This window comes from Urocampus carinirostris, chromosome 20 (genome assembly GCF_059441175.1).
Source record: "Urocampus carinirostris isolate Australia breed hairy pipefish chromosome 20, RoL_Ucar_1.0, whole genome shotgun sequence".
Taxonomy (NCBI): Eukaryota; Metazoa; Chordata; class Actinopteri; order Syngnathiformes; family Syngnathidae; genus Urocampus; species Urocampus carinirostris.
Genome location: NC_142368.1, coordinates 23,042,709 through 23,064,198, shown reverse-complemented (window position 1 = coordinate 23,064,198; position 21,490 = coordinate 23,042,709). Strand labels below are relative to the sequence as shown.

The window sequence follows — 21,490 nt, the reverse complement described above, 5'->3', positions numbered from 1 at the left end:
AGACCTCTTTCCTGCAATGCACTCACAACACCATCCATTCACGTCAATCGCGGGCTTCCTCTTGGTCTCCTTCCATTTACTTCTGCTCTGTGGATCCTCTTCAACATTCGCTCCTCATCCATCCTCTCCATGTGTCCAAAACAACTGAGTACTCTCATCCATACACTTGCTCAGTTCCACTACTACTCCAGTTGTCTCTCACAAGTTCATTTCTCAATCTATCCAATCTTGTCACTCCCAATATACTCCTCAAACACTTCATCAAAAAAACAATTAATTTCCTTCTCAAATGTGCATTCATGCTCCAAGTCTCTGCACCATTAAACACTGTCTGCACAATCACACTCTCATACAGTTTTTAACATTTTTACCTTTACCTTACCCCTTTTAACATCCATACTCATACTCTTGTTGCTCATCATTCTCCTCAGAGCACCCAAAACCTTGCTTGCTTGATTCACTCTGTGCAATACCCCTGCTTATACATTGAGATTAGTAACCTTGCCGGCTATAGTCATAATACCTACAATTTTAATTAAACAATGTACGACATTAGATTATTTAACCAATGACTGTGTGAATTGAATAAAGGAATAAAAAACAAATGTGTCCACTCACTTTTTAGGCTTAAATCCGTGGAAAAAAAACTGATTGGCAAAGACAACATGCAGCACATTTCTTTTTATTAAGAAGTCACAGAAATACCTAAACACGTAAAAATAAAACAAAATGTGTTCCGGTCAACAAATTGAGGTTGACAAATCACATATACTCTTGTTTCACCACTTTTCAGTTTATGATCAGAAACATTACTATACTTTCATGTTTGCGCAGTTGTAATATATCATATTTACAAGGGAGGAAGTGAGGTTGAGTTCATCCTATTATTTTTAAGGGCTGAAAGCATTTGCAACAAAAAAAAGACCAGTAATTTAAAAACATCTATTGAAAACACAAAAAAAAAACAAATCCATCGACAGTTTTGAGGGGGGCTCTCCAGTCGTCTTGGGAATGGAGTCGAGACTTCATTAGCTGTGAGAAAGAAGCAGAAAATGTCGGAAAAATCAAACCTTTTTTAATTTATAATTGTACCCTAAAGATAATCCAGGACAAGACAAAAGAGATGGCATAGGATGCCAGTTTGTAATTTTGACTATTATGCACGGTTTACATCATTGTCACTATCGAGCAATAATGTTGGCTATAATTGAGTTCAATAGGAGAGATAAAAAAAGAGTGAAAAAAACTGTACGTATGAAAATAGAAAAATGAGCCAAATTTGGACTCATTTTAATGATATTCATTGCTCCGAAGCAGAGTGCATTCAAGCTTTCAATCTTAGAGACTGATCTTTTGCTTTTCGTTTCACTTATTTTAATTTATATTTTTTCCGTGTTTTTAAATCTCTAAATTGGTTCAAATAGAATTGTAAATAGTTATCTTTTTGCTATTTATAGCACTGAACAGTTGATCATTTTAATATTTGTTTTATTCTGCATTTTCAAGGATTGTGTGTTGTTGTTCGACTGAAACTGTTCAGTGTATAAAGAGCTAAAATTGTTTCGTAGTTTACATTTTTTGGTAGATCTGTGAATAATTTTATTCATATCTCGCATGTTTTTCAGGGATCCCCAGCAAAACATATAAACCAACTAAATAAATGGGTGCATAAAGTTTTATTATCATTCATATAATTTAAAATAAATAAGATCTGAGGAGCCATTTTGGAGCTGAAAGAGCCATATTTTTCAGTGAGCTAAGCCAAAACAGCCAAGTTCCTAAATAGAGCTGTACTATTGGGTGGAACAAGAAGGGGGCAGTGACGCTTCACACGACAACGCCATAAGGAAAAAACCATCCGGGCCTAATTTTCACTGACTTTTTAAAAATGTTACTTCAATTATTGAGTGGTCTATAGTCACACTGCAAAGAAACATGGCAATTCAGGCATTTTCAATGTTTTCAAGCATCCGAACAAACCCTGTAAATGATGTAATAATGTTTTAATCATTTCTAACATAAAGTTTTGGTAAAAATATAACATGTGAAATGATATGAAAATGTGTTAATAATTTCACACTTAAGTCTCACCAGAGTATAAGTTGCACCCCCCACCAAACATGGAAAAAAAACATGCAACTCACAGTCTGGAAAATACAGAAATAAAAAGAAAGGACTCAAGAGAGGGCTTTCAAAACAGATTTTGAATTTAGTATCATGAGGGTTTATTGCCCCTCCCTGTTCTCCTCCCAATTTCGAAAGTCATTCGATGTCTTCTCTCCTTATTTTGAGTGTCTACTAAACCATAAACTTTTTGTTCACCTTGCAGCAACATGCTCACCTGCTCTTGGTCCACTTGAGTGCGTGTCTGGGAGGCACGGACGTGTCGGGGTGGAAGAAGGTGCAGCCTTCCCGTTTGCACTGGCTCGCAAAGTGACACGGCTGCAAAGAAATGCAAATACATTTCAAGATGGAAAATATGACAATGTAGGGGAGAAAATATTTTACCGCCCCAAAAAAAAAGCGGATCTATTTTGCGCTAAATCAATGCGAAAGGCGAATAGTTTTCACCTCAGAGTCTGTCTTCCGTTTAAAAGCAGAGCTGATTTCACATTAAGTTCATATTATCATATCTTAAGGGTTGGTACACCTATTTCATGGCCAAATTCAAGCACTTTTCAAAGAGTTATAAAATCAATTTTCCATTTTTTCCCAGTACCTTTTTAAGACAAATCCAGTGACAATCAAAATTAAGGGAGCTTAAACTTAAATTGCAAACCCTAATTCTAGCCTCAACATTATTTCAGAAATGTAAAATCAATTTAAAAGTCACGTCAACTTTTTTTGTATAACCCTTAATCACAGGAAGTCTCAAAGAGCTGCACTAACTACAGACTATTCTTACACCATTCACTACTCTAAAACCTACATGAGAGCAAGGAAAACACAAAACCTCTTACAGTAACTTGGACCCAAAATCCTAGCCCCAACTCCACCCTTACACCTAACTCTAGCTGTAATCCAAGCCCTAACTCAGTTTTAAACTGTAACCCTAGCTCTTAACATATTTTGGACCCATATACTCAGTTTGGAACCCCAATATGGAGCTCAAACCCTAGTTCCTATACCTAAGCTTACACCTAACTCGAGCTGTAATCCTAGCCCCAAACCTATTTCAGGACTCTAAATGTAACGGGTGTATTAATAACTTTTATTTTATTGAAATTCCTGCTAAAATATGTGTATAGTTTTTGGTAAATGTCCTGCAATGCTGAGTCCAACAGTGCCATCTGCTGGTATGGGGTGGGGTTTGGTTTTGGCTTCTAACATGTGACCAGGAGGCGGGGTTCGTTGTTAGTTTAACCAGAGTACTACAAAGAGATCAAAGAGATCAGACCCAGCAGAAAAAGCTAATGTTGTGACTCATCCATTTGCAGAAACTGTAATAATAAAAACCTCATCATCCAGTCCAGCGTGAATGTGGATACACTTTCAGTTTAAGTAACAAAGCTTGAGTAAGAAACAAGAATTGTGCCTATGTGAGCACTTACAACTACAGGAACAATGTTTGATATTTCAGAGATGTAACAGGCATCTTTGAGTCTGTGCTTAGTTAGGAGTTTGATCGCCTCCTTTCTTTTCACACTCCTTTTTTGGGAGAGTTTTAGAACTGACATGCACTTCAGTTTGTTCCTTGTAATACTGTACCAGTTTTCGTGTCTTTTTCATCAGTATTTGCCGTTTCGGCTGTGATTTTTTTTTCTGTTTAGTGTAGCACTCCCATATTTAGCAGAATTTCAGGGGGGTGTATGTAACGGGTGTATTAATAACTTTTATTTTATTGAAATTCCTGCTAAAATATGTGTATAGTTTTTGGTAAATGTCCTGCAATGCTGAGTCCAACAGTGCCATCTGCTGGTATGGGGTGGGGTTTGGTTTTGGCTTCTAACATGTGACCAGGAGGCGGGGTTCGTTGTTAGTTTAACCAGAGTACTACAAAGAGATCAAAGAGATCAGACCCAGCAGAAAAAGCTAATGTTGTGACTCATCCATTTGCAGAAACTGTAATAATAAAAACCTCATCATCCAGTCCAGCGTGAATGTGGATCTTTGGTGGGACACGTACACCGCGGTTACATAAATGCAGTTAATACCCTAATACAGAGCTTCAACCTTAGTTTTCTTACCCAAGGCCCGATCTTATTTTGGAACCATGAAATGTTTAAAACCCTTTATTGAAAGCCCAAACCTAGGCTCCTAACCCCGGCCCAATACCTAAACTAAGAAACATGGAAACAATTTCAAGCATTTGAAGCACATCACCTAGAATTCAAGCACTTTTCCAAATTCGAAAACAAAACATTAAAGTTCAAGCCTTTTTGAGGATTTCAAGCGCCTGTACGAACACTACAAATTACAGTAGAGCAGAGGTCGGGGAACCTTTTCGACTCAGAGACATGAAACCAATTATCTAGATTTGTTTTTTTCAACGAGAGCCACCGTATTTTATATAGGGACCCTGTGTATTATTTAACACCTCCTAGTGGCAAAAAATTAATTTATTTAAGAAAAGAAACAGTACTGATTTGAATAACGAGCACAAAAGACATGAACTATCATATCATATCAACATGTATTTCTTTTATAATACTCGTAGATGGATAAAAAAAAAAAAAAAAGAAAATTCTACATGAGGCTCACTAAGAGGGAGCTGAAATTATTGTCCAACATCTTGCTGTTACGGGTACCCCCCAAAAACCTCGTAGAAGGCTGAAGTAGAACTCAAATTACCTTGGGATGATAAAAAGGGCAGTCCATCTTCTTGCACTGTGGGAAGAAGCGGCACAAACTTGCTTTTGGTGCTGCTGGGGCCACTGTTAAAAAAGAAAATTGTAATAGTTGAAAAAAGGCTTCACGTTAGGCATGGTATATTATTAAATGTGGGTGGAGCACCTGGCCTGACGGGCGGGGCCACGGACCCCCTGCGGCTCACGTGCGTGTACGGGCAATCGGGCTTGCTGCATCTGGCGTCGTATTTACAATTTGGGTGGATGAAAAGGCATTTGTCGCCAAATTTGCACGTAGGGAAGGTTCTGTGGGATTTCAAAAAAATATTCAACATTTTACACTGTTTACAATTGGCGGTTAGAGCAGGGATGGGCAAACTTTCTGCGTCGCTAGCAGCAGTGGGTTTAAAACTTGGAACAGGGGCCAGAATAGGATGGAAAAAATAATTGATTTAATGCAGAGTCTGGAATGCGAGGGTTGGTTGGGTGGATCCCTTTACCACACGGGTCGAGGGGCACAGTTTCCAAAGGTGTGTCTTGGGCAAGTACAGCCTGGTGGCGCCCATAACTCTCCAGGCCAACATATGTTTCCACCCGGCCTCGAACCGGGGACCTTTCGCGAGTTAGCTAAATGTTCTTAGCACTGCACTACAGACCACGGCAATATAGGAGGAAAAAAGACCGATCCAATTTTTCTTAATATACCGTATTTTCCAGACTAATAGGCGCACCTGATTATGAGATGCACCCTTAAAATGTTCCTCAGTGAGCAATTTATTTCATGTATGAGGGGCACTGAAATATAAGAAACGAAAACTACAATAAGAGCCAGCTTTGCATTTAAAAGAACACACATCAGAAAATACTCAAGAAAAAAAAAATTTCATAGAACGCAAATATTATTAACATTTGGTTTCACATCTAAATTAACTTGATTCATTTATAAATGGTTACCGTATGTAGAATAATTTAATTGTATTGTAATGCATTTATGATTTTATTAAACCGCGCACTTTAAAATTTCTGGCAATTTCTTATAGTTTTCAGCTGTGCCCTATAGCCCAGAAAATACGGTATTTGCAGACATGTACTTTATTTCATTTGATTTGTTCAGACAGACAATTTCATCAAATTGGTTTTGAAACCCTCAAAATCAAAGAAAATTAACATCTTCTGTCCTTTTTTTTATAGGCATTTGATAATATGCATTAAAAAATAAATTAAGACTAGCTCATCGAGGCAGTGTTAATTTTATTTTTGCATATTGAATGTTATTGCTGCACTTTTGAGAGCATTTCGGTATCTGAAATATTTCTATCTGATTTGATACGTTTTTCTGCATGAAATTCAATTAATATCTTAATAAATTAAATACAGTACTTACTCGTTTGTCACTGGGGTTGTTCCACAAAGAACCCCTTGGTACAGGAAATCCGTGATTTTTTTTAATTATAACACAAAAGAATACTAAACAAAGAAAGCTGTTTTACAGGTTCCAGCATTTATTTAACAAAAAACAGCATGCTGTAACTGTAAACATTTGTTTATTTATTTTGTCATTATTTTGTTTATTTGTTTTAGTTTATTTATCTTGGGGACTGTTTATCCAATCAAAATGCAGAACACAATGCATGATGAAAATCCGTGAAGCAGCAAGACTATAAAAGATGAACTGCATTATACCAATATATATATATTTTTTTATCAATGGGGAAAAGACCTACATCAACAACAATTTTGGCCCATAGACTAATTATATAAGTATGTTTTTAGGACTTTTGAGAAAAGAGTTTTCAGAAAGATATGCAAGTCAAGATCACATGTTGGACAGACATGCTGTTTCGCGAACTACAATATGATTGGTTGACCGACTTGGGCACTTGTGCAGATAGTGCAGCTTTCGATGGAAATCTGACTTCAGCAAAAATCAGAACTCGGCCCCAAAAAGTAAATTATGCGCTTATGCAATTAATGTAAAAAATATATTATCATTTTATTATCTTTGTTTGACGGGCCGTATGTGGCCTGCGGATCGTTGTTTGCCCACCCCCTGGGTTAGAGGCTGATAGGTCCTGGTCCTTTAAGTTACCCACTTGCAAGTCTTGGTCGGGTGATGATAGGGACACTCGTCTCCGCTCTTGCACACCGGCCAGAACTTGCAGCGTTCCATCACTTTCTGCCTCTTCGAAGGTGCCGAGTCGCAGTCGAACATCTCCGTGTCCGTTGCGGCCTCTGCTTAAAGACATAGAGTTGCAGTCCGATATATAAGAACATCCCCACCAGTTTCAATGATCCTCCCTTGAAGGGCACTAAACCCGATTTCCATATCTACCTGAAAAAAAAAATAATAAAAAAATAACAGCCTAATATGGTGAGCTAACCATTTCTTTGGATTAGGTAATAATTAAAAAACTCATTCACTGCCATCCACAGATATAAACACCATTATAGTTCCATGTGTTTGATGGTAAAATAGAATTAACTTTATATTAACCAACATTTTTTGGGGGGGAGAAATTATTCAGAATGAAATCAATTTCTATATTATTGAAGACATTTAAACTGTATTTTCAATACCCTAATATACTAACGGATGTTTGAGCCCTTAAAGGGATACAGTTTACTATTTGACCTTTAGTACAACCTAAAACGAGTGCTAAAAAGCACACATGATTTTTAATATTAGACACCAAAAACAAGATTTAACAGGTTAGCAGTTTGTTATTTGGACTAATACGCCTCACTGATTTGTTATTTTGACGAGGGCTGCACGATTAACGAAAATCTAATCGATATTGCAATGTGACGTAGTGCGATTGTGTAATCCCAAGAGACTGCGGTTTGAGCCTTGGGTTGGCAGACAGCAGCGCTAACAATGCATCCCGGAAGAGGGCGCGGTTTTCTTATCAAAAGGATGTCAATAGGATTAATCTTCATGTTGTCATGGAAATGTGAATAAAAAGAACAATCCATGTTTCTATTGTTGGGACCAATCCAGGAAAATAACATTTAAAGTTAAATAAAATATCAAGGGGATTTTTTGGGGGTTTTTAACAACAGATTGACAGGTCATTTTGGACTTGAGGACAACAGCAGGGTGAAGTAGTGAGAGAAAACAAAACCAATGCACCAAATGCACTTTTCTTTTAAAATCGAAAATCGCATCAACATTGCTATACTGGTCTGATAAATCGCTATTAGTTTTTTATTTTCTTCCAAAATAGTTCATTTCGACTCGCAATGTTTACATCATTGTCACCGTCGGCCAATAATGTTGCTATTCTTTTATATCCCACATCCTTTAGGGCGGATCTTCTTTTTGTAACCTAGGAGATATAATAAAAGAAATGGCTAATAGAAGCGCTTTTAAAACAGATTTAAAATTTACCATTTTGAGGGTTTTTGTAGTCTTCTCCTAACTGGTGTCTTCTCTCCTTATTTTGAACGCTACTTAACTATAAAGGGAATAACTAAAGAAACTCAAGGTGACCAAATTGCCTCATTTTTCTTTTCCCTTTTCAGCCCAGTCTTTTGCGAGGTTTGTTTTTTGGGGTACCTTTAGTAGTAAGATGGACAATTATGTTAGCTCTCTCTAGGTGAGGCTAAATAGGTTTTTTTTTCAAAGCATGTTTAAATGATGGGTTTTGTATTTTTGGTTATTATTCTAAAATATATATATACACGCACATTCACACATATAAGAGGGTTGCTACTGCACTATACATTGGAATTTAAGCCTTATTGTGTGCTGGCCTACCTAATGAAGTGTCCATTGAGGCTTCAAATGCTGGCAACGTAGGCCCCCACTGGAGCCTTTGGAGGGCCCCAACCTTCAATTTGGTAGCATCAGCAGGTTTGGAAAGTGGCCTGACTTCGTCCAGGTCCATTTCCGACTCGGCCAGATTCCCCATAGGGCTCGGGACGCCCTCAAGTGTCACAATGAATTTAGGGCTGGGGGTGTTTTCTTTATCCTTGCTGATGAAAAAGACGGGAAAACAGTAAGAACTGGTAATACCAGAATCTAAGAAAGGGTTGGTAAACATATGGCCCGCAAGCCAGATCAGGATCACCAAATGCAAAACAGCGATTGAGAAAGGTACAATAGAAAAAAAGGGTCTTTTCTCTTTCGCTCTCCCCCCCTTTCTCTTTTTTTCACTATTGCCCCCTTGCTTTCTTTCTGTCTGCCTCTTTTTAATTTTGTTATCTTTATTCCTCCATCTCTTTTTCAATTTCTTTTTCTCTTTCTCTACTCTAAAATATTCAGTTTCCCTCTCTTTATTTCTCTCATTAATGCTTTTCTCTTTCTTTCTATCGCCCCCTCTCTCTCCCCCTTTCTTTCTCTCTCTAATCTACTAGACCAGCCCCCACAAGAGTGCATTTTCTACTGTGTGTCCCCTGAGCTCAAATAAGTTTGACACCCCTGATTTATGATGTAAGTGAGTGCACCTGGCCTGCACGGTACGAGGTAAGGCAGGTCCATCTTTCTGCTTGCGGTCCTGTAGTAGTCCTTTGGTCTCATCCAGCTGGGGATGAGTCACGATGAAGGAGCGCGTGTCGGAAAGCTTTGAGGAGCCGTTCGCTAAGAGAAGCGAAAACAACGGTGTCCGTTTAAAAATGAGCCGTTGTCCTTAAAGATACCCTCGTGTTATTTATTTCAAAAAGAATACTTACAGTCTTCACTCTTGTCTCTGTCGTTGTGCTGCACTGAGTCCAACGGCTCATGTGATTCCACGGATCTGGCCGGAGCTGACGGGAAACATTTTCTGTGTTTACGTTTGGGTTATTTTCCAAATGTATGCCTTAAAACAGGGGTCGGGAACCTATGAGTACATTTGGCTCAGAGGTAAAATAATACTCATGCTAATCTCATTTATAGCGTTCCAATTCAGTGGAGTCCAGTGCGCGCATAGCTGACATAGCACTTATAACATAAAGGTTCGGTCCAGTTGAAAAAGAGCATACACACAGTTTACAGTCAAGTTGTCCCACCAACAGACCCCGTCTTGGCTGTGCGTCACAGAAGAATCCTTTATATGGAAGCACATTTGACAATTGAGGGTTACTGTTCAGACACATTATGAAGAAAACCCACAGAAAGACTGTTAACAGCCAGAAATACCAGCCAAGCACACAAAGCAACAGTGAGCGCTTGACATTGGTGGAGCTATGCACACAGTGCACTTCTCTCTGCCCAGCGCCGTCTGCACCAAAGGTAAATAAGTCTGTACGCTGATTTGCAGTATTTTGTGAATTTTTTACAAAATAACTGCTTTCACCTGGTTTTGAAACCATTATTTATGAAAAAAATGTACGTCAAAATGATCCTCAACAATCTTATTTGCGCTTGGGAGACATGAGTTATATTTTTTGGTATGGGACACAGGCTCTGGCATTATTCTTAGTTCATCAATTTGATAAAAACATCCAAGGTCACACAGTGAAATAAAATGCACTGATAAACTAGATTTTGTCTTGAGAAATGGTTTGGCGGTTTTGCTGAAATTTCTCTTAAAATGTATGTTTTGGCTCTATATATTGCTATAATGGCTCTTTAGGTCAAAAAGGTTCCTGACCCCTGCCTTATAAAGGGACACCGTGTAATATTACACTGGCCATTTTGCAAAAAGGAACTTGAAAATAGTGATAAAAGGAGAGGAAATGTACTGTTAAAGGACAGTGTTATTATTTGTTGTATTGTGTAGTGCAACTGAAAACGAGTCATGAAAAGCATAGATAAAAAACTACTTTGACTCAAAGTAACAAAACAGCACCGTTTTTCTTCTCATGTTTTTGCCTCGTTGAGGTTTGTTGTTTCTTAATCACTAAGAGGTGCTTAACAACACAGACTGTCCACTTAACAGTAGAGAACGTCATCACTGTCATTCTTTCGATTGCAAATACGATTTAAATAAACAAATGTAAACTAGGACTCAATAATGATTCATTATTTTTTTTTAATTAATCGCTCCACTTCACTGTATAAAAAAAGGTGAATTCCAAACTGCAATCTTCAGCAGCCTGTAGCTTTTACAAAATATATTTGATCATAAAAAAGTGTATCGTACAATATATTTTAGATTTTCAAAATCCAAGTACTGTATTTTCTGGACTATAGGGTGCACCTGATTATAAGGCGTTTTTTTGGCTGTCCCCCGCAAATCTGACGCCATTTTTAGCGGTGCGGTTTTACGCTCTCCTCTGAATTGTTTACGTCATTTATATCAGATTATGTCACTATTCAGAATAGTGACTATCATATAGTTAGTGATTTTGAATACAATATTTACCAATGCTCTGAAATAAAAGGCAAATTTGTGAATGAGGCGGCACTCGACTTGTGTCGTTCGCGAACGAAACGTCACCATGAGCCGGCACTTGGAAATAAAGGAAGACATCCTGGTACCCACCAATCAACAATTGGCCAAATATAAAGTCAATATGCTGTTGACTTTATATTTGTAATATAAAGTCAATATGCTGTTGACTTTATATTTGTTGACCATAAAAAAAGGTTAAAATTGTGTGGAACTGTAAATATCTTTTATATGCATTTCCTGTGTTTTTCAGTGTTAATGTGTTTGTATTTTGTGTTTTTTTCTTCTTTTAGCGCTCTTTTTTCCATCGAATATGACAATGTTCTATAACACAATTACCTGTTCTTCGATATTCAACTGACTCAAATACTGCTCAAAGAATTTCAAATCCTTTGACACACAGCAACTTATTTTTAAAGTAAAGGAAATAGTTACTTTCTCTGGTAACTAGTTACTTTTATTAAATAGTACTTCAGTTAATATCTCTTACTTTTTGAGGAGGTAGTGAGTAACTATAACCATTTACTTTTGTTAAAGTGACGTGCTCACTGCTTAGTAAGGAAAGATGAAATCCAATTAAAAAAAAAAAAAGATTGCTCTACAGGGCAATAAAACCAAAAGTTGCCACAATGTGGCACCTATAGCTTTACCCTATGCAAAAGTGAACTGGTCAAGATACAGTAGTTTTTCAACATATAGTTACAGTGCATCCGGAAAGTATTCACAGCGCTTCACTTTTTCCACATTTTGTTATGTTACAGCCTCATTCCAAATTGTATTAATTTAATCTCTTATCTCAAAATTCCACACAAAATACTCCATTATGACAATGTGAAAAAGGTTTTTTTTAATTACTTTTTTGAATTTATTAAAAATAGAAAACTAAGAAATCACATTTACATAAGTATTCACAGCCTTTGCCATGAAGCTCAAAATTGAGCTAAGGTGCATCTTTTTTCCACTGATCATCCTTGAGATCTTTCTACAGCTTAATTGGAGTCCACCTGCAGTAAATTAAGTTGATTGGACATGATTTGGAAAGGCACACACCTGTCTATATAAGGTCCCACAGTTGAGTGTGCATGTCAGAGCACAAACACCAAGCATGAAGTCAAAAGAACTGTCTGTAGACCTGCGAGACAGGATTGTCCTGAGGCACAAATCTGGGGAAGGATACAGAAGAATTTCTGCTGCTTTGAAGGTCCCAATGAGCACAGTGGCCTCCATTATTCGTAAATGGCAGACATTTGGAACCACCAGGTCTCTTCCTAGAGCTGGCCGGCCTTCTAAACTGAGCGATCGGGGAAGAAGGGCCATAGTCAGAGAGGTGACCAAGAACCCGATGGTCACTCTGTCAGAGCTCCAGCGTTCCTCTGTGGAGAGAGGAGAGCCTTCCAGAAGGACAACCATCTCTGCAGCAATCCACCAATCAGGCCTGTATGGTAGAGTGGCCAGACGAAAGCCACTCCTTAGTAAAATGAACATGGAAGCCTGTCTGGAATTTGCCAAAAAGCACCTGAATGACTCTCAGACCATGAGAAACAAAATTGGTCTGATGAGACGAAGATTGAACTCTTTGGTGTGAATGCCAGGCGCCATGTTTGGAGGAAACCAGGGACCGCTCATTACCAGGCCAATACCATCCCTACAGTGAAGCATGGTGGTGGCAACATCATGCTGTGGGGATGTTTTTCAGCAGCAGGAACTGGCAGACTAGTCAGGATAGAAGGAATAATGAATGCAGCAATATATAGAGATATCCTGGATGAAAACCTGCTCCAGAGCGCTCTTGACCTCAGGCTGGGGCGAAGGTTCATTTTTCAGCAGGACAACGACCCAAAGCACACAGCCAAGATCTCAAAAGATTGGCTTCAGAACCACCCCGTGAAAATCCTGGAGTGGCCCAGCCAGAGTCCAGACTTGAATCCGATCGAACATCTCTGGAGAGATCTGAAAATGGCTGTGCACAAACGTCTCCCATCTAACCTGATTGAGCTTGAGACTTATTGCAAAGAAGAATGGGCAAAACTGCCTAAAGATAGGTGTGCTAAACATGTGGGATCATATTCAAAAAGACTTGAGGCTGTATTTGCTGCCAAAGGTGGATCAACAAAGTATTAAGCAAAGGCTGTGAATACTTATGTAAACGTGATTTCTTAGTTTTCTATTTTTAATAAATTCAAAAAAAGTAAAAAAAAAACAACAAACGTTTTCACTTTGTCATAATGGAGTGTTTTGTGTAGAATTTTGAGATAAAAGATTCAATTAATAAAATCTGGAATGAGGCTGTAACTTAACAAAATGTGGAAAAAGTGAAGCACTGTGAATACTTTCCGGATGCACTAGCCTAGATGGTAAGGCGCCCGCTTTGAGACTGGGAGGTCGGTGGTTCGCGCCCCGGCCGAGTCATTCCTAAGACTTAAAAGTGGTCGGCGGCGCCCTCTGTTGGCTGCGGCTGCATCGGCTCGCTACAACGGGTCAGGTGCAATCGACATTTCGTTCTGTGTACATTGTTACACAGAATGACAATACAAGGAAATTATTATTATTATTATTATGTGCAATTGGAGATCCGAGATGTCTTTTATTCTTTTGAGAATTTCCAGACACTACCACTAGAGACTGCTCACCACCTGCTCTTCCCAATTAGCAAGTGCATGTCCAAACATAAAGACGTGATCCCGCGCACTTGTGTTGTATTTTTTATTTAAATTACTTAATTATCAACAACAGTCTCTCGTGCTCGCTCACTACTACATTTTTATGTTCAATTAATATTCAAATGTGTTTTGGGGCTCGGGAACAAAGTATTTAGTTTGCAGTTATTTCTTAAGGCAAACATTTGTTCAAGATACGAGAGATTCTAGATATAAACATGATCCGGGAACAAATTAATTTCATATGTAGAGGGGACACTGTATTCATTTCCAATCAACCGCCATTGCTTACCGTGGGCTCTGACGAGCTGGGTTTCGGACGTGCACGAGGCCCCCCTGGGAGGTGCTCCGTGCAGGTGCTGTTGCACCAGCTGGATGGCTGCAGTCAACTGGTCATCTCTGGATAAGCGGGCTCGGGGGGCCACGGGCACCGTCTGCCTCTGTGGAACTGAGGGGGAAGGTGGGAGTGCGGCGTAAGTTACTAACTCGGAGTATAACAACTGGGGCAATTAAGGTAACCATTTTTTAAATAAGCAATAATTCGGCCGATTATTTTTGGGGAAAAAAAAAATATAAAATATAAAAAACTCATTTTAATTTTTTCCTTCTTGTTCAAATATTGAAGATTTGGACAGTTAGATAGAAAAAAGATATATACAGAGACCCATCACCACGCCGTGCTTCGGTCATTGCTGGTTCACTCCTTTGCAGATTTTCAATTGCATTGATTTGATTTCGTCTTTATTGTAATTGATATTGTATCATCCATTTTGTTCTCTTAGACAGCGCACCATAGGGACAGATTAGGGAGGGGGCTGTATATTGGGTGGATGCGATTTTATGTAGGCGCGGTTTATGCTGTCAGTCAAACGTGGGCATGTGCAGTCAATGTTTCTAAATCAAAACAAACTGGAAATAATCACAACCACTAGCTTTTAGGGGCTTGTTACATTGAAAAAGAAATTCATTAATTAAATCGGACTCTGAGGAAAGTCAGAAGAACGCAACGAAAATGGGATCACCAGCTGGTGCTTCGTGAATTATTATTGGGTTCCGAGGGATCTCTGTAATTCTTTTGCACTCCAAATCGCTCTGTTCAGCTCGCCGACTTGTGCTGCAAATGACATAAATAGACGTGGCTCACATCCAGCATCCCGGACGCTTCAGCGCCGTTAGGCCAGACAGAGACACAAAAGCCTGCGGGAAGCGGAGAGGAAGTGGACTCGCTATGTACGTGAACACGAAGTAGTGTAACCCTGGGCACAAAGATTTCCATCTGCTGCAGGGACGTTGAAATTTTGGCCTAGCGTGTGACGTCATCTACTCCACTGTTGCTAAACTAAGACACAGCACCCTGAGGCCATCCTGTTAATCTGATAATAAACAACAAAAGGATACTGCTAGAAGTGTAAATTTCCCTACAGGATGAATAAAGTATCTATCTATCTATTAATAAATGGCTCTGAGTGATGCATAAATTGTGCGACACAACAGATCAATGATGACATTTGTTGCCAACGCTTTTAGAAATCCATTTTTTTGTTTTTTTCCCCGTTGTTGCAGCCTTAATGACAACAGGATGGTCGAGCAGATGCAGGGGGGATATACATACGTATTGGGAAGCTGGTGGTCTTATTAATTGAGTCCTGTGCCTCAGAGATGGCCTTCAGGATCAGATTCCTGTTTGCTTGCTTGGCAGGTGGGAGGGATGGTCTGAAAAGATTTGACAGGATTTGTTTCAGTTGGTACCAATTGAAAGCCTGAAAAGTCCCCCTTAAAAAACAGACATACTTTCGCTCTGGTTTAGAGGGTAGCAGGACCCGACTAGACAGGCTCCGGCTGGCTTGGCCGGAATCATCGTCCTCTTCGTCCGTGTCGTCGCTTTCTTCGTCCGAGTCACAGTTCACTCGCACCACCGAGCTCACAACGGGCGCCTTGCGTTTCCGTGAAGGCTCCTCCTTTACGTCAAACAAAGTGCTTGTGTCTGTTACATGCCCTTAACACAAGGGTGTCAAACACAGCACATAGGCCAGATCAGGGCTGCCAATTGATCTAATCCAGCCCCCAGGACAATGTCAAGACAGATCAAGTCTTGTTTTTCTTGTATAGCCCTTAAACACAATAAGTATGAAAGGGCTGCACAGACTATTAAAGAATATAGACTATTATTACGCCGTCCCTTGATGTAAAACCTACATGAGGGCAAGGAAAAAGAAAATGAAAAAAACCTTGAGCACGAGAGAAAAATGACCAGCAATTTTAAATATGTCCACTGCTAGACTAACAAAAAGAAGTAAAAAAAACCTGCAGTGACGACCGGGTCACTCTCCAGCACTTAGCCCAAAAATCCCCCCCCATCCTTATATTTCTTCAATCTAATGTGTTCCACCCCGAACAACTTTGCAAAGTGGGGTGACGCTTCACATGACTACGCAATAATGACAAGCTACCAGAGCAGGCGTGTCAGCGTCATTTTATCGCACTTGTTTTTTTTATTGTCTATATTTATTGCGTGGTCTTTATAGTCAGACTGCCAAGGAACATGGAAATGGCAACAATTTTCAAGCACTTCACCCAAAACGCTAGCATTTTACAGACCTTGAAAAGTCAACATTAAAATATATGAATTTTCAAGGATTTCAAGCATGAACCCTGGAAATGAGTCCGACATCACCGCCTTGAAAGTTTCAATGACCAATATGTTTTGGTATTAGAATCACTGACCTTGCCGGAGCTGCCCCGAGAACTTCTTCCACTTTTGCTTTCTTGATGCCTCCCGTGCGAGGATCCCTCAGTGGAGCGCACAGTGTTGCTGAGCCTGCCCTGGCCCGGCCTGTAAATTTCCATTGAAGGGCGGGCAGTAGTGCCGCGGGGTCCCCTGTGTGCAACGCCAGTCTCTGCGGCAGGATCTTCGCCGAAATCGTCGTCCATCTCCGGCTTAATGTCGATGACCGCCTCGGAAGGGTTGAGCTCCATGAGCGGCTTGACGGTGGATGTCAGGCGGGAGGAGTTTTTCTCCACGCTGCTCTTCCTGTTGGGAAATAAGTTTCAATAAAGGGAAAGAGTCTACCATTAAATTCGGACTATAAGTTACATTAAACTTGCATCTTCCTCGACACATACTGGACTGTCTCAGAAAATTAGAATATTGTGATAAAGTTCTTTATTTTCTGTAATGCAATTAAAAAAAACAAAAATGTCATACATTCTGGATTCATTACACATCAACTGAACTATTTCAAGCCTTTTATTATTTGAATATTGCTGATTTTGGCTTACAGCTGAAAAAAACTCAAAAATCCTATCTCAAAATATTAGAATAGAATAGAATAGAATAGAATATACCTTTATTGTCATTGTTACAAATGGGCTAACATATTGTGACAACGAAATTGGGCATGACACTCCAGTTTTACACATAGTGAGGGTATGAGCAAGAAGATAAAGGAACAGAGAAGATAATGTTATAAAACAAGGGGAATAAGGCTATAGTTATAATTTACATGGTATTTACACAACAATGTCAGCATGTGGGATGTTACATACAGGGTTGTCGTGATAACGTTGTATCGTAACGGTTGTGCAATATTGCATTTGGTGCAAAGTCATCATGGTGCAAAAATAGTCCGCATATACATTGGTGCAAGCATAGACATCATAGTGCAAAAAAAGGAAATGGTCAGACATTGTGCAATTTGAGCATTAAACGTAGTGCAGTCGACATGTGCAAGAACAAGACTTGAGTAACATTATTTTCGTATGAGGTAGTGTTGGCACGAGTTTTCAGTTTTTGTGCGGTGTCTGTTGAGCAGTGAACAAACATAGTGCAGACAGCATGTACGTGAGTACCATTTTACATACGTGTGAGGTATTTTTTTTTTTTTTTTTTTTTTGCAAAAGTTTTCAGTTGTTTGTGCGGTGTCTGTTTAGGGTGGTAATGGCTGTGGGGAAGAAACTGTCTCTGAGTCTGTTCGTTTTTGCTTTGTGTGACCTGTAGCGCTTGCCGGAAGGCAGCAGGTCGAAGAGATGGTGGCCGGGGTGAGAAAAGTCCTTGATGATGTTTTCTGCTCTGCTGAGGTAGCGAGAGCAGGCAATGTCCTCCAGACTGGGCAGAGAGCAGCCGACGATTCTCTGGGCTGTTTTTATGATCCTCTGGAGCTTTTTCCTGTCTGCTGCTGTGCACCCCGCATACCACACCGTGATGCAGTATGTTAGGATGCTCTCCACTGTGGCTTTGTAGAAAGACACCTGCAGCTGCTGTTTTAGGTTATTTTTCCTGAGCAATCTCAGGAAGTGCAGTCGCTGCTGGGCCTTCCCTACCACCGCTCTGGTGTTTGCAGACCAGGAGAGGTCGTCGGCGATGTGCACGCCCAGAAATTTGAACGAGTGGACTCTCTCTACGCAGTCTCCTTTTATGATGAGTGGTGCTGGATTCCTGCTATTCCTTCTGAAATCCAGAATCAGTTCTTTTGTTTTTGTTGTGTTCAATATGAGGTGGTTTTCCGAGCACCACGTTGAAAGTGACTCAACCTCATCCCTGTATGCCGCCTCGTCCCCTTCAGAGATGAGGCCGATCAAGGTGGTGTCGTCAGCAAACTTAATAATAGTGTTTGTGGGGTGGGTCGGTGAGCAGTCGGAGCTGTAGAGGGTGAAAAGCAGGGGGCTCAGTGCACAACCTTGGGGGGAGCCAGTGTTCAGTGTTAGGGTGGGAGAGACGTGGGTACCGAGTTTCACCGACTGTGGGCGGTTGGAGAGGAAGTCCATTATCCAGTGGCAGATGGAGGGAGAGAGTCCTAGGTGTGCAAGTTTCTCCACCAGGATCTCCGGGATAATGGTGTTGAAGGCTGAGCTGAAGTCCAGGAAGAGCTACTTCCTCAGACCAAGTAAAAAAAATAATTTTATGACAGCAAAACTAAATCAAACATTTGAAAATGTCCATTGATGCACTCAGTACTTGGTTGGGAATCCTTTTGCACGGATTACTGCATCAATCCGGCGTGACATGGAGGCAATCAGCCTGTGGCATTGCTGAGGTGTTATTGATGCCCAGGATGCTTCGATAGCGGCCTTCAGCTCATTTGCATTTGTAGGTCTGGTGTCTTTCATCTTCTTCTTAACTATACCCCACAAATTCTCGATGGGGTTCAGGTCAGGGGAATTAGCAGGCCAATCAAGGACAGTGATGCCATGGTCAGTGCACCAGTTACTGGTGGTTTTGGCACTGTGGGCAGGTGCCAGATCATGCTGGAAAATGAAATCCTCATCTCCATAGAGCTTTTCAGCAGATGGAAGCATGTAGTGCTCTAAAATCTCTTGGTACACAGTTGCATTTACTCTGGACTTGATGAAACACAGTGGACCAACACCAGCAGCTGACATGGCTCCCCAAACCATTGCTGACTGTGGGAACTTCACACTGGATTTCAAGCAACTTGGATTTTGCTCCTCTCCAGCCTTTCTCCAGACTCTGGCGCCTTGACTTCCAAATTAAATGCAAAACTTGCTTTCGTCTGAAAAGAGGACTCTGGACCACTCTGCAACTGTCCAGTGCTTCTTCTCCATAGCCCAAGTCAGACGCTTCTTCCGTTGTCTTGAGTTCAGAAGTGGCTTGACCATGGGAATACGGCTATTGTAGCCCATTTCCCGGACACGTCTGTGAACTGTGGCTTTTGATACCTGGACTCCAGCTTCAGCCCACTGTCTTTGAAGCTCCCTCAAATTCTGGAAGCGGCTCTTCTTCACAATTTTGTTAAGGCTGCGGTCATCTCTCTTGGTTGTGCAGCGTTTCCGGCCACATTTTTCCCTTCCAACAGACTTTTTGTGGATATGCTTTGAAACTGCACTCTGTAAACAGCCTGCTCTTTGAGAAATTTCTTTTTGTGTCTTACCCTCCTGATGGAGGGTATCAATGATGGTCCTCTGGACAGCAGTCAGATCAGCAGTGATTTAGTTTACTGAACCAAGCTGAGTGTTTTTAAGGCTCAGGAAACCCTCGCAAGGTGTTTCGAGTTAATTAGATGATTCAGGTGATTAGTTGAATAGCCTACTTGTATACTTTTTCATGATATTCTAATATTTTGAGATAGGATTTTTGAGTTTTCTTAAGCTGTAAGCCAAATTCAGCAATATTAAAATAATAAAAGGCTTGAAATAGTTCAGTTGATGTGTAATGAATCCAGAATGTATGACATTTTTGTTTTTTTAATTGCATTACAGAAAATAAAGAAGTTTATCACAATATTCTAATTTTCTGAGACAGTCCAGTATATTCCATGCGTCTCACTCTTACCCTTACTGCTCAGGCGGCCGTTATTAAAATGCATAAATTAGCCGCATCATTTCATAGGCCTCAGGTTGAAAGCTTTAGAAAAAAGTTGCGGCTTATAGTCCGAATTTTATTGCCTTCGGGTAGAAGCTATTTTTCAATCTCTTAGTTCTTGACTACATAATTGACAAACGATGTAATTAATCAAAATGAATATTCAACAATGAAGGGCATCATGTAAAAATAATAAAGCACTTCCAAACCATTTTTGATAAAAAAATTAAAAGAATTACATTATCTACGGATATACAACAGTAGCTTAAGTTAAACATTGATCCCTAAACGTTGGACAATGACAGTCTTCATCAACTGCTTATATCTACTTAAAGAGAGAGCAATGGCGCCATCTACCTCCCGATATTCATTACAACATGAGATCGGGAATAACTTACAAAATAGACTTGATGAATATTGGATTGAGTGGCAAAAATTGCATTCTAGATGAGGTTTTTCAACATATTTAGCAGTAAATCAGTAACTAATCTTGTTCCACGGGCTGACTGAGGAGATAATTTCTTCCTCATGCCATGAGGCTTTCTTAACTCGACCCGGGGGAGTAAAAGCCCACATTAAACCCCAACCCCACATTTGCATTTTACCCTATTTTTATTAGTGTGTATTTTCTTTAGCACTATTTAAATACTCTATATCAACACTTTATATTGGGTATTTTTGTATTCTATCTTTTGTTTTATTATTTTATTTTTTTAACAGTGTGGCCAAAAACACTTACAGTAGGGACAAACTTATTCGGTTGGGTGGGCGTCTAAATTTCGACTTTTCGGGCACTTTTTATACCGCCTATGATATACCGTGCGAACTTCAAAGAGATACGGCATCCTTGTGGACCGCTATTCCTCTTAATAAACGACGACAGCGGCGCCGTAAGGACAGAAAACAGAAGCGTGGTTGCCGTGCAGGTAGATGTGTGAAGCGTGCGAAGTCTAAGCAGCAAGATGGACGCGAGGATGTAACTAATTCCACCATTCATTCCTCGCCGGACAACCGAAGCTTTACACTCAGCGCGCACGAAAAGCAACAACCGCGGCATCTTTTGAAGATCTCGACAAAGACTACAAAGAGCTCAGCTAAGTCAAATGATTCAGCAATGCTAAAATTTGGTCTGTTAAATATTAGATCGCTTGCTCCAAAAGCTTTACTTGTTGATAACATTATTCGTGATTATAAACTTAACTGTATGGGTCTTTGTGAAACCTGGTTACGCCCGGATGAGTATTTAGCGCTAAATTATGCTTCTCCCCCAGACTACGAGAGTAGCCATGTAGCACGCACGTCAAAAAAGGGTGGCGGTGTCGCGCTTATTTCTGAAAAAACGCTCAAATTTAATCCTCGTACCTCTAATAATTACAAGGCGTTTGAGGCTCTTGTGATGCGGTCCTCTCTATT

General features: G+C 40.0%; 1 protein-coding gene across 2 annotated transcripts in view; it reads right to left on the bottom strand.

Moving 5' to 3' along the window:
- Nucleotides 1-666: 666 nt before the first annotated feature.
- The window catches only part of zc3h14 (zinc finger CCCH-type containing 14), a 28,937-nt gene continuing 8,113 nt past the window's right edge, over nucleotides 667-21,490 (bottom strand). Inside the window, exons 6-17 of one of the 2 annotated variants that reach the window (XM_088325089.1) lie at nucleotides 16,483-16,789; nucleotides 15,550-15,716; nucleotides 15,371-15,471; nucleotides 14,051-14,206; nucleotides 9,459-9,533; nucleotides 9,234-9,366; nucleotides 8,545-8,762; nucleotides 6,881-7,022; nucleotides 4,954-5,093; nucleotides 4,792-4,874; nucleotides 2,342-2,442; nucleotides 667-1,032 (exon numbers count right to left, since the gene is read on the bottom strand). In XM_088325089.1, coding sequence (XP_088181215.1) covers nucleotides 1,029-1,032; nucleotides 2,342-2,442; nucleotides 4,792-4,874; nucleotides 4,954-5,093; nucleotides 6,881-7,022; nucleotides 8,545-8,762; nucleotides 9,234-9,366; nucleotides 9,459-9,533; nucleotides 14,051-14,206; nucleotides 15,371-15,471; nucleotides 15,550-15,716; nucleotides 16,483-16,789 — 1,627 coding nt within the window. In that variant the 3' untranslated portion in view covers nucleotides 667-1,028. Of the gene's footprint in view, nucleotides 1,033-2,337; nucleotides 2,443-4,791; nucleotides 4,875-4,953; nucleotides 5,094-6,880; nucleotides 7,023-8,544; nucleotides 8,763-9,233; nucleotides 9,367-9,458; nucleotides 9,534-14,050; nucleotides 14,207-15,370; nucleotides 15,472-15,549; nucleotides 15,717-16,482; nucleotides 16,790-21,490 lie in introns of those variants that run through there. The other variant, XM_088325090.1, reaches the window with a different exon arrangement.